Raw genomic sequence first — 13,676 nt, 5'->3', positions numbered from 1 at the left:
ACATGGCAGTTCTTACCTGGGGGGACAGGCAGATACTTTGCAAGGCACGACCCCTGTGACAGGCCGGGCGTCGGGGCTGCAGAATGATGTGTTCACCGGGAACCTCAGGTCTCTGTAGCAGCCGGCTCTCGTGGTCATCTGCCCTGTGAGAGAGCGGGGTGCACAGTGAAGACTCACAAACACGCCCCGTGGTAAAAGGCAGGCGAAGCGCTAATGAAATCTCTTGAAAAAAAATCTTTACTGTACTGGCACGTCTTTGCATTAATGACCTTTGGCTGACTACTAATGTTCTACTTTTCTGGCCTGTCTTGATGAATTTTATCAGTGAATTGCATCAGTTCTAAGATGGCTTGTATCTTCCCCCTATATTTTAACATCTTGTAACATGTGTCTTGCTATGGGTGCCAACATATATTTGATGAAACAATCTTTTGGTTCTTTTCTATTGTTTCCAGAATTGGAAACACCAACCATTTTTTCAAAACAAACACATAGTAAGTACATTCACTTGTGTTTCTAAGTGAGAGGGCACAACAGGAAATGATCGGTAATAAACCAGAAAGAAATACAGACAACAAAGTGATAAGCGCTTCAGCAGCAGAGAATTCACAGAGCAAAATACCTCCAGGGTTGCAGCCGGATGGTGACCTTTTCACAATACTGGCTTGGATGTTGCCTCAAATGAGGTCAACGGAAATGAAAGTTGGTCTGATTCTCAGCCTCCATTTATATCCCCAGGGCTACTCAGGCTTTCTGAGCATCCCTCAATATGTTCGATATTTCAATTCATTAAATTTACTAAAAAAGGTACCAATGGGACTTCCCTGGCAGTCCAGGGGTTAAGATTCTGCACTTCCAATGCAAGGGGCACAGGTTCGATCTCTGGTTGGGGAACTAAGATCCCACATGCCATGGGGCATGGCCAAAAAATAAATGCTTTTTAAAAAAGGAACCATTACTTACAGCAGGGTTCCTAGACTAGTCAAAATCACAGAGACAGAAAGTAGAAGGGTGGTTGCCAGGGGATGGGGGATGAGGGGGTGGGGAGGTGTCCATGGGCACAGTTTCAGTTTGGGAAGATGGAAAAGATCTGGAGATGGATGGTGGTGACATGTGCACAACAATACGAATGTGCTTAATACCACTGAACCATGCATTCAAAACTGGTTAAAACTTCCTGCCTTGGGTATGGCCCTGTCGGTGCTGATGGAGGACATCAGAGGTGACATAGGACCCTTGTGGTTTTCTGCGATTATTCAGCTCTCTGCCAACTTGACACAATCATATTTTAACCAAGTTGAACAGTTTTTATTTGATGCACCCCAGGGTGGATTTCACAACTGTATCTTCCTGATTTTAATGGTCTCTCATCAGGAACGGCATATTAAAAGTGACTTTGATAAAGGTCATGGAATATTTCTGCAGAAATATAAGAAAATTTACTTAAACATGTTGAGAATCTTGAAAGTGAGTATTTCTATGAAAGAACAAGATTTAAGTCACATACAGCAAATGTCCCTGAGCAGTAACGGGAAGAAGGTCAAGGTGAACCTCAGTCCCACGAGGCAGAAGAATGATAATAAAAAGGAATATTTCCAGGCTCTGCTAAGACCGAAGCCGTGACATTTGTTCTAATATATAGATTTAGTAAAATCAAAGATGGGCTTGGTGACCTGTGTAGCAAGGCCATGGAGCCCTCGTGGGCACAGCTCTCCTGGGGACGGGGGGAGCCAAGAGGCACGTCAGGCAACGCAACCCACTGACACCTCCTGCTGGGCTTCACCGTGGAAGGAAGCACATATCGGAAATCCATCTCTTTCAGTGTCCTTGATGTGGTACCGAGCCAGCTGTGTGCCCTGTCACTACGTCACACACAGAACAGATGCAAACACGCAGTGATGGGCACTGGAGGAGGGTCCCTCACGTCTTACACTCCAAACCTTGCACAGGTTCGCCCTCGTCCACTTTCCTGGAGGTGCTTTCCTGGGCATCACCCTGACTGCACGTGGCGATGGATTACTGACCCGCCACCGTCTCCTGCCCTGCACCCACTCTTAGCCCCGATGTCCCCAGGCTGCCTCCTGGACTCACAGACCTGGCCGTCTAACAGATGCACAAATACATAAACATCCATTTCAAAGCAGGCTTCCTCCAGCCCCCCTGCCCGGGGTTCTGTGGTCTCTGTGTGGTCAAGGGGTCAGTCTTGTAGTCCCCTGCCCCCCACCCCCATGCCTTACTCCAGGCATTCCTCCTCCAAGTCCAGCTGTTGGACTGATACCACGGATATTTCCTTCACATACGCGCGTGCGCGCACACACACGCTCATGCCACTCCCAGGTTAAAAGTCTGTTTTTCTCTTTTTAAGCTGGAGACTTCCCAGCCTTGTCCTCCAGCCCTGCTGTATCCCTCTCATGCCGACATCGCCCCTGGTCCTCTGACTCCCAGCCGTCTCTCCACCTGGAATGCGGTCCTCCACTGCCACCCCTGACACACCTGGCGGAAGTCTTCTCATCCCTTTAAGGAAGACCCACATCCCCCTGCCTCTGAACTCCCGTGCTCCCTGACTTGAGCGCACATCTGAATTCTCTGGTAGTTTAAACACAGAATCCCGGCCACCTCAGAGCCTTGGATTCAGCAGGCGTGGGGTGGGGGCTGTGGATTTACATCTCTAACCGATGCCCAGGTGCTGCTGGCACTGCTGCTCTGCGGACTACACTTTGAGAACCGCGGCTCTACGCAATATCCGAAGCCACCACTTTTACGTCTCGGGTTACACAGCTGTGATATACACGTAGTAAAAAGTAAATACCTGGTCTTTGTCCCTGGTTCTTGGCACACAGCTCCAAGAACCTTTGGAGTGGCTTTTGTGTGCTGCTGAGCTGGCGGGTGGTGGGGGTCCCTACGCAGCTTATGGACGGGGCTGGTCCCCAGAAGCATCAAGGCGTGATTAGAGGGTTTCAGCCCAATCCTGGGCCTCTGGCGAGGGGAAAGGGGCTGGCAATTTAGTTCAGTTATCAATGACCAATGATTTAATCAATCCTGTGTAATGAAATCTCCATGGAAACCCCTAAACAACGGGGTTCAGAGAGCTTCCAGGAGGATGGCACACCCCAGCTTCATGGGGTCCGGAACCCTTCCCGACCTCTCCCTGTGTACCTCTTCATCTCGTCGTTCCCTGGTATCTTTTACGATAAACCAGTGACAGGAAGTAAGTAAAGTGCCTTCCTTAGGTCTGTGAGCTGATGTAGCAAAATATTGAACCTGAAACGGGGGGAGTGGCGGGCAGTGGGAGAGTGTAGAACCCACAGCTTTGTAGCCAAGTCAGACAGAAGTGTGGGTGCCCTGGCATGCAAATGGCATCTGAAGTGGGAGCAGTGCTGTGGGACTGAGCCCTTCACCTGTGGGGTCTGACGGTGACTCTAGGTAGTTAGTACTGCAGTTAGATTAATGCAGGACACCCCGTTGGAGGTTGGAAAATCCGGCAATGGTGGTTGGTATGGACAAAACCCACACATTTGGTGCCCGGAGTGTTGTGAGTAAAGACAGCTCCTGCCAGGCTAGCCCAGGTTTGTGCTCATTTGTCCTGGAAAAATGGTAAACAACCCTTTTCCCTCGCAATAGCATCCAGGTTTGGGTAAGACGTTATATGGTGAACCTAATGTCAAAGTTCAGTGGACATATAGGTGTCATCCCTTAGATCAAATTTCCTGAGAGCGGAGAGTACAGCCTGCATGGATTGATTTGTTCCCACACTTATTAGGCAGTTTTTCAGCCATCGGCCAATTTCATTATATTCAGTAACTTCTAAGCTCCAGCAAGTTAATACAGTCAGCCTTCCTGGTTCAAGGGTTCCGAATCTGCTGATTCAACCAACTACAGATGGAAAAAAATCAGAAAAAAAATCCCAGAAAGTTCTAAAAAATCAAACTTGAATTTGCCTTGTGCCAGCAACCATTTACCTAGCATTTACCGTGTATTTACAACTACCTAGGTAGCATTTACATTATATTAGGTATTATAAGCCATCTAGAGATGATTTAAAGTATGTGGGGAGATGCGCATAGGTTATTTGCAAATACCACCTCATTTTACATAAGGGACTTGAGCATCTGCAGATTTTGGTATCCATGGGGGTTCCTGGAACCAACAGGGAAGGATGACTGTAGTGAGTTAATAATACTTGGCAAAAAACCCCATCCAAGTAAGGGTATATTCTCTTCTTTATGCAGTACTTAGGATGAACTAGGCACAGTTTTGATGACTCACCCATGTATCAATGCAGAGACGAAATCTGAATCAATGTTTTATGAGTCTACTTTTCCACTTGCTAACAGGGAATAAGAGACTATTAAATTAGAAGAAATAAACACGTGTCATTTTTAAGCTATTCTGTAGGGAATCTTGTGAACTCCATTAAATTAAATCTTGAGAACTCCCTTAAATTAAGCCAGATAACCTTAATGACCCAATTTACATGAGGACCTACTGAACAAGAGTACCATTTTCTAAAACTGTTAGTGGCCAGTTCTAATAGTAGGGAAGGAAAATTAATCTTTTCTCTCCACTTATATGACAATTTAAAAGTCCATTTAAAAAGACCAAAGTCTTCTGGCTTTTTAGGTGTGACTCTATGAATAATGTCTTCAGTTTGGTTTCCAGTTTTGAGATTGAAGACGTGTGAAATTCAATCCTTATGCTCAAGTCTTAACAAAGAATCAGGCCTTAATGATCACTGATGGTCCTGAGGGAGGTACAGGCTCTCGATCAAGCAAATAGGAAATTGTTTTTCTTTGAAATAGAAACAGAAGTTTACTTGATTAACGTATTCATTTTTCTTTCTTAGTGGAGACATTTGTTTGACCTTGGTGTCAGCCAAGTCCCAAACTTTTACCCGTTAATTGGATAAGAGGGAAATCTAGATCTAGTCATTCATGGAATAACTTAGTAACAACGTGATAGAAAAAATATAACGCAAAGAAAAACACTGAATTTGTCCAACGCATGTCCAAGTTCTGACTCTGCCAGTTAATTTTTTTAGCTGGTGACACTGGAGACCTTTCATTTTTCTTAGCGGGACACTACTGACATTTTAGGTACCAGTATTACTTAGGCAGCATGCTTGTCATATCGTGAGACTTTTAGCACCCCTGGATCTGCCCGCTAGATGCTGGTAGCAACCCACCCCCACTCATCATGGCAACGAAAGTGCCTGCGCACATTTCCAAATGCTCCTTCTGAAGGACAGTTCCATCTTCAGTTGAGGACACTGATAGGCCACAAGCAGATAAGGAAGAAAGTATATGATTAGGAGAAGAAAGGGAAAATGTAGAGTGTTGCCTGGAAATTTTAAGCAATTAGTGGAAGTAGAGCAAAACAGGAGAATGGTCATCAGGTTCACAGCAAAATTCACTTAAGAAAATGACAGTGACAAAAATGCTATAAAACAGAATTTACAGTGTGGAGCTAAAAGTAAGATTCAGAGGGTATTTTCATGGCCTTAAATACTAATATTGCTAAAAATAGGTATGAATGGAAATAAATGAAGCCAATACTTAATTACAGTGTTAGAAGAAAGCATAGATCAAGGAAGCAGAAAGAAGGAACTGATATAGATTGGAACAAAAGTCAATATATTAGAAGATGAACATACATCAATATATTTGGATGCAGACAAAAATGTGAGCCACAAGTTAATATGTTAGGGAAGAGAAAACGGTGAATCCAAGAGCTGATATTTTGGGGGAGGGGGCTATCTTCAAGCATAACAACCTACAGCCCAGCTCACTCCTCTCTTTCCTGCTCTCCCCTCGATTACAGGGGCTCCCTGTCAGCACTGCAGTCTTAACATCTCTTGTCTATGAGGCTGTCGGGGCGATCCCACCAATGAGAAGTACGAGCGCAGGATGTGGGCAGAGCCACAGCGTCATGTCCCTGGCAGAGAGGATATAAACATCGGCTTTGGCAGATGTGAGGTCTGCAGTAGTCTCTAGACATTTTCCTGGGAATCACCTGCTCCAATGCTGGCTTAACTCTAATCCTCACCAGGAATTTCTGGAATGTTCCACACCTTCCACCTCTTTAATAGCCAGAGCAACTCTGAAATCTACATGGGTCTCTCTCTGACCTTTAGTCCTCCAACCTCTCCAGCTATTTTGTAAGCACATGGACCTTTATATTAAAAACCTTCCTGCTTGAAATACCTCGTGTGGTTTCTGCTTTCCTGGCTAAACTGTCACTGACATATTAACTTAATGAAGAAAATAAACAATAAGCACACATACACAAAATAAGAAAAATGAGAGACTTCCCTGGTGGCACCGTGGTTAAGAGTCCGCCTGCCAATGCAGGGGAAGCGGGTTCGATCCCTGGTACGGGAAGAGCCCACATGCCACGGGGCAACTAAGCCCGTGCACCACAATTACTGAGCCTGTGCTCTAGACCCCACGAGCCAAAACTACTGAGCCATGTGCCACAATTACTGAAGCCCACACGCCTAGAGCCCGTGCTCCACAACAAGAGAAGCCACTGCAATGAGAAGCCTGCGCACCGCAACGAAGAGTAGCCCCTGCTCGCCACAACCAGAGAAAGCCCACGCGCAGCAACAAAGACCCAACGCAACCAAAAATAAATACATACATACATACATACATAAAATGCAATTGGTTTGGTGCCGACAATGTTCCAGTTCTTTATATGGGTAGTGGTTGCACAGATAGTCTTACTTTCAAAAAGTAATCTATAGTCTTCAAAAAAATTAATATGAAAATATGATTAAATATTCTGATAATACTAAAGTTTTAATGCATAGAATGTGAAATTCATGAGTATTTATTGTAAACACTTCAACACATAGTACTTGACACACAAAATGAAGAGGTACTCAATAAACATTGGTTGAATTAGTGAAGGTAAACTATTGGCTACCAGACTCTCACACTTTAAATGATGGCATCTTACTTAAAACTGTAGTATAGAACCACACACAGAGAGGTCATTTTTAAATTTATATAAGAATAATACTCTTTATTTTCAAGGAAAAGAGAGTCATTCAGGTCCCTTACATTCAAAAGAAAAAAAGAAAAAGGAATCGGAAGGCCAGATGGGGGAGCTCTCATGCCCCACCACTCGATGTCAACTGCATTATCAACAAGAAGAGAGGTACCTTGCATCACCAACAGAAAGAAGGTTATTACTTTACTACCAGCAGAAGGAAGGAAGAATTTCTCCTTGCCTGGCAACAGTCCAGCCAGTGAGAAACGGCACAGCTCAGCCAATGGAAAGTCTCGATACTTCAAACTCCCAGTTTCCTCCAATGGACTTTTTGTTTATAACAGCCCATCACAACTTCCTTTTCTCCTCTATAAAAGAATGTTCCTCTCCTTTATTCTCTGGACTTGCCTGTGGTTTGATATAAATTGCATGTCCAGAATTGCAGTTCTTTGCTGTTCCCTGATAAACCCATTTTGCTGGTAAAATAACCAGCTATTTTATTGTTTTAGATCAACAAAAGTATCAATAATGGTTGAATGTATTTGCTCAAGAATGTGAACTCCCATATTAAAAATTAGCTATTGACTTAATATGTAAGGAGGAACTCTCTGCAAATGAAGTATACAAATGATGTGATAACATGGAAAAAGCTTAACATTAACGAACTTCTGAAAGAGAACACACACATGTAAACCGGAACATAAGGAAGAGATGCGACAGGACTTATTAAAATGTTTGCAGTGACCTTGGGTCAGAGGAAGATTTGTCTTCCCTATTTTCTATGTTTGTGACATTTGTAATGAAAAATAATTCCAACATCTACAGATTTGGGCCTTCATGAAAATGCACATCCCCTCTTTCTGACATCCTGGGCAGTCTTTTCTCAAGGACACCGGGCAGTGCAGGATGGGGCAGGAGGGGCCTGACCTCTCAGATGATGCTCACCTGACCTCATATTGGCCTGCAGCCTGTCTGCCTACCTGCTTGGGCCTCCCCTTCCCCTCCCTGCTCTTCGCCCCCCAGAAAGCTCAGCAACAAAAGCCTAAGAGATGCACCAGGGAGGGAGGCGCTGGGAGCAGGGGAAGCTGACATCGGGTTTCTGTTTTGATCCACGTGGTAACTGTTGATTGACACAGAAAATCAAAAACTGGAAAGCACGTCAGGGGCCCCATAAAGCACACACCCACACAGGCACTGAAGAAGAAGGAAGGGTTCCGGGCCTGTTCAGACTCCCTCCTCAGTAGAGGGTGGAGTGGAAGTCAGCCTCCACACCAGGGCTCCGCTCCTTGGGCTGTGCCGAGACTCTCACACTTGAACTCTTAGGGGGCATCCCAGGTGTCACACGGCCAGGGTGCTTGTAAAGGTTTTGGTTATGCTCTGAGAAACCATTTTTCACAGTTTATCCAGGGCTGCAGAAAATTCCATGAGAACAGAAGGTCTTTGCTTCACTTGAGAACCTGAAAATCTGAACCCACAGTCGTGGCCAAGAACATCTGCATTTCTTTTTCATATTCCTGATTTTGTTTCTTAATTTCTGTATGGTTCTTATCAGATCATTTCTCCCTTATGAGTTGCCTCTGAAACCTCTCTCAAACTCCTGCTTCTCTGTTGTCTATTCATTACGTTGTGCTTACCTATATTTCAACCATCCCATAACCTCACTTGAAGGAAAAATGGTGAATTAAATATTAAGCAAAAGAAACGGCCCTCATGTTTGTGTGCAATGTCTATGCCTTTGTTTCAAAGGGCTTTTCTTAGGTCCTTAATCAGAGACTTTCACTCACAATATGCCTATACTCTGTACACTCAAGATCTTGGGTTCAGCATTTACCTGGACCTAAAGTTCTCAGTTTGTGAGTCTGATAAGGTTACAGGCTGGCATGTTGTCAAGGTCAGATGCTAAGATAGCAGCCTGGGTGGAGAAAGGGAAAATAGGAGCTCCACATGACAGGTTTCAGAACCAGTGGCCTAACTGTCTGGGGCATTCAGCGGGGGCCGAGGGCTCTGCAAGGTCAGGACTGCCCCTGTGGACAGGACCACATGCTGCCTTATCACACCACGTGCTGGGGCTGAACTCTGCGTGGTGACCTGAGTCCGCCCAAGAAAGGCACGCTCCATCCATGAGGCTGGGGAATCAGAAGGCGTTTCACAGGACCATTTCTCTCCATCTCCTTTAAATGCTGCATAAGAGAGTGAACTCATCTGTTACGCTGGAAACTGCAGCTTCCAGGATGTACTTCTGGTACCCTTCGCTCCATTCCTCCTCCTGAGCTGCCCCAAAGTCCTGCCCGCTGGCCATTGTCCCATCCTGGTAGGAAAAGGGCAGGCCATGCTTTGTCCACTCATTGTGGCAGCTACCAGCTTGCACACCCCGTGGGCACACAGAGACACACAGAGACATGCTGCAGGCCCCTCTCCAAGTGTGTGTGTCCACCACACATGCCTGCACACACCAGTGTGCAAAAGCACACAGGACCTTGAAGACAGCAGCACAATCCAAAATAGGGAGGAATCTTTTCATCTCCCCTGCCTGGGGCCACGTGACTAGTATCATTGTGTAATTCCCTCTTGCTTTAAGAGTTTAGTAATCTAAACAGTCCAATTTCTTAAGCAAAGCTATAACACTAATGGAAAAGAATAGAAGCTGACATTTACTTGGCCAGACTAAGTGTTAGAGCTTTACAGGTATTCTCTCCTCTAATCCTTAAAGGAACCCTATGTGGTTGATTACATTATTATCCTCACTTTATAGATGGGCTTGCTAAGGCGTAAAAGGCTTAAGGAGCTCACGAGTTTTAAAGAGGCTGGGCCAGGACTCGATCCCTGACAGTCTGGCCAAAACCCCACGCTGCACGTTCTCGCCTTGGCATGACAGGGCACCTGCTGGCCTGGCCTTCCTATCCAACGTGACATGCACGTGTAGAGATTTTAAGCTCTTGTTTGATTCCTGTTTGAGAAGGAAAGAGATTCATAATATATTCTGTTTCAGAACTCTTCATATACTGGAGGACAATTTCTTAAACTCTGTTTCACTGGGAGCTGAGTAGAAGGCTAGAAGCAAGGGAATTTGAATTCTAGGGAATTTCAATTCGCTTTCAGGTGTGCTCCCTTCTTCACATCCAGGAGCGGAAGGATGAAGAGCCTGAGGGGCAGCCCTGGGGAAGCCACCATGGAGGGGCGACAGCGGCCTGACCCTGCATCGCCATTTCCATCTGTGGCCTTCGCATATTTATAAATGGAAAAGCGGTTGACATCTTGCATTTGTTTATTCAACAAATGTATACTTGATGCCTGGGATGTGCTGGACCCTGAGCACACAGCAGCTAATAACAAACAGCAAGCGTCACCAGCCAACCAGCACCCTAGACCATCCCATCACGGTCCCAGAATCTAAACCACAGAGAGAACGCAGTGACATGTACACACGTCACCCATGAAGACAAATATCCGGGCAGGAAAGTTGAGGGTGGTGCTGCTTTGGGGTGGTGAGGACCACGGCTTGCTGCCTGAGGGCCTCCTGAAGCTGACCACTGGTGAGCAGAGCATAGCAAAGGCACCCCAGAGGTGCAGGGAACACTGAACCTACAAAAAGCACTTCCTCAGACCCAAGAAAAGTTTAAAACATTGAGAAAGCTTACAAAATTGAAACCAGTGCAGGAAAAAATCAAAACCAAAGAAAGGGGAAAAAAAAAATCCAGGCATCGCTCAACACAATAGCACGTAGGAATGATGAGATGTGAGGATGCATAATAGAAATCCTTTGCTCTGCAGGACACTTTCTCACTTCCATGCAGTGTGCCCAGATCCTGGGCTTTCTGCAGAGACTGACCTGGGAGCCTATAGAAAGAATATCCTTTCAGTCATACTATAGCCATTTACCTCCATTTCTGCATTTTTAAAAGGAGAATTGCATCCGATGTCTCTGTGCATTTTCACCGAGATTAAGTCAAATCGAGAATGAAGGAGTAAAGCCAAGGCAGGTTTTTGGTCGGCGTTCTTACTAGCCACAGGCTGGGAGCCTGCAGGCCGGGCTTCTCAGGCTGCAGGCGTTCCCTCTCAACACGGACAGGAATAGGTGAATGGATGAAACCTTACATGCCAGGTGCCTACGGGATGGACCAGTGATGCCCAAATTCTAGACAATTAAAGTCGAAATGGCCAGGCTCAACGGCACATTCTCTTAATTGAAGGGGTCCTTAGAGACATTCAGACATCAAAGAGGAGATGGCACGCACCGGCACCCACCATCCCAGGATGAAGACCCTCAGGCGTCAATGCAGGCCCTGACCGGGTTGGGAGTTAGTTGCCTATGGATATGAGGATGCCGGAAAACACTCCTGGCTCTGCATCTCAGATCAAGTCACAGCATTTTCCAAAAGACAAGATTTTCACAGGGATTTAGCCTGGGGACACTAGACACTCTGCTTTCTCCCACATTGAAATGGTCACGAATCTAAAAGTTCAGCAATGCACCAAGAGATGATGAATTTTGGAGGTCAAATCTGTTTGTAGGTGGTAGGGATGCTTGAGGTTTTAATTTAAAATTACTTTCCCCATATAAACAATAGTAACTCTAAAGGCGAATTTAAATGTTTCTTCCTTTGTTTTTAAACATCTGAATATTCTGGGAAAATAAAAATACAGACAGCCACATGCCCAGTGGTATTTAGGGTTTCTGGGCTCTATTTTTACACTAGGTTTTAGGTAATTATGTTTTCAGAAGAGTTTCATGTGGGTTGGGGGTCTCCTCAGCCACCTGGCTGAATGTTTACGGAGACTCAGGTATCATTTCTCTGACTGAGGGCACATCTGTAAAGCAATTTCTCAACTGTGCTTCCAATCTCTCAACTATCTGTCAGAAGGAAAAATCTCTTAGTCCACAGGAATGTTAGAATCAAGCTGGCCAATCTTCTAAAATGATCCATGTTAATAGATAAGAGAGAACAAGAGTATAAAATTCGAAGAATAAATTAAAGAGAATAATCCTTTAACTGGGGAAAGCCCAAAGCTGAACCCTAGCCATGGAAGGTGGTGAGTTTAACGAGCAATGTGATGAAGCTCTATCTTTATCTTTTGACAGAAACCAGCCCTCGCCAGCTCTTGGAAATCATTTTAAAATCTTCACATTTTGCCAAAATATCTGGACAAGGAGTATTCAGTCTAAAAGACTGTGATTATATCAAAGAATCTCTAAGTTTTCAGTAATTCTAACAATAGAATGAGTTTCAGCTGTTGATAAAATCCTTATCATTTTTTTTATAAAGGAAAAGAAACCCATCATTTAAGCAAAACTACACAGAAAACTGGAAAATATTCCATAAACGAAGCATGTGTTTTCGCGAGAAGCATGCATCCTCTCTGTGGTAAGCGCTAGATATAGTACAGACATGAATGCCTGCACATTGAAGGACCTTGACAGCAGAAGAAGGAAGATAATTCCAGGAAAGCAGAGTGGGTGAACTCCTGGGAGCTGCTGCTAGAGTCTAAATGATGCCCAGGTGTGCTTAAGTGACAGCCTTCCTGGCCTGATGGTACCCTAACGGGCACCAGAGCTTGGAGGGTGGTGATGATGGCCATTTATGGATGGCCCGTGACATCCTTGTGTCTGTTCTGCTTAACAAGAAACTGGTCCGATATCTGATTTAACTGACCACACTGACCTGTCTGAAATGACAGCAGGACATGACCTTCATTTTGCTGTAGGCAGGTGTTATCCATCTTTAAGGTTCCAAGTTTGGTTAATGAGAAGGAGGCAGCAGGACTTGAAACCCACATGTGCACCTCCCTCCCCTGGCAGGAGGATGGTGGAGGGGGAGCCATCCGTGACCACGTAACCACCACAGGAGCCTGAGAGGGGCTGGAGCTAGGATGGGTCCCAATACCCCCAGTGAGGGGGGCTGTGCAGGACTGCGGAGCTCTGGGAACAGGGAAGGGTTCCTACTCCCCAGGAAGAGTGGACGAGATGGACTTCTGGACTTCTTCATCTTACCCTGAACCTTTGGGGGCTCTTGAAGAAATGGATGGGGTGGACATTGCACAGGCCCCCTGAGGAAGTTGGTCCCTCTCCAGGGGATGAACTTGTTTTCCTCTCCTCTGCTTTTCTGGGGGGCAAGAGGGCTAAAGTGGGGATGTGTTTTGTAATTTATCCGGGTCTTGGATAAAGACAGAGAAGTGGTTTCATGAACTTGGCTCAAAGGTGACCCAAGGCAGGGAGGAAAAAGCCAGAATCATTTCAGTTGATCTCTGAGACCTAGAAGGACAAGCCCAAGCCTTTAGGTAAAGTTTAAAAAAGTAAAATGCACATTTACTCTAAGATTCAAAATAGGTAAGGATGTTTTGAATGTAAGGATGGGGGATGTCTAATTTGAAGTAATTCCTGTGAAAAAGATGTGATTTTTAGCCAGTGAGGTGAGTAATATGAATGGCTGATGTTCAAAAGCCGTCTCAGCTCTCCACCTCTGACTACGACAGATACTCAAAATGCAGCTAACCCAGCACTCTCTGTGCCACGTTTCTGAGGTCCTCTCTGAGTTCTCATGAATGCCTGCATACGACAGTTTATAATCTCGCATGTTATGCATGGGTGTGCGGTAATTCCTCCCTCCAGATTGCATGTTTTGAAGGACAGGGCCAGTCTGTATGATTCCTCATTATAGACTCAGAACTCAGCGTGGTGCCTTGCACAT

At 45.3% G+C, this 13,676-nt stretch overlaps 1 protein-coding gene and 1 long non-coding RNA gene across 7 annotated transcripts in view; one reads left to right on the top strand and one right to left on the bottom strand.

The window, feature by feature from the left end:
• Positions 1 to 13,676, top strand: part of LOC309623421 — a 720,194-nt gene that overhangs the window by 531,107 nt on the left and 175,411 nt on the right. The gene's annotated exons all lie outside the window — the stretch shown is intronic.
• The window catches only part of ADAMTS16 (ADAM metallopeptidase with thrombospondin type 1 motif 16), a 160,340-nt gene that overhangs the window by 50,852 nt on the left and 95,812 nt on the right, over positions 1 to 13,676 (bottom strand). For all 6 annotated transcript variants that reach the window (XM_082380311.1, XM_082380313.1, XM_082380312.1 and 3 more), the window contains one exon: positions 17 to 143. In XM_082380311.1, coding sequence (XP_082236437.1) covers positions 17 to 143 — 127 coding nt within the window. The remainder of the gene's footprint in view (positions 1 to 16; positions 144 to 13,676) is intronic.

This window comes from Balaenoptera borealis (genome assembly GCF_965194805.1).
Source record: "Balaenoptera borealis genome assembly, chromosome: 2".
In the NCBI taxonomy this organism is placed as follows: Eukaryota; Metazoa; Chordata; class Mammalia; order Artiodactyla; family Balaenopteridae; genus Balaenoptera; species Balaenoptera borealis.
Note: the sequence above shows the minus strand (reverse complement) of the source record. Positions and strands in the feature narration are given on the sequence as shown.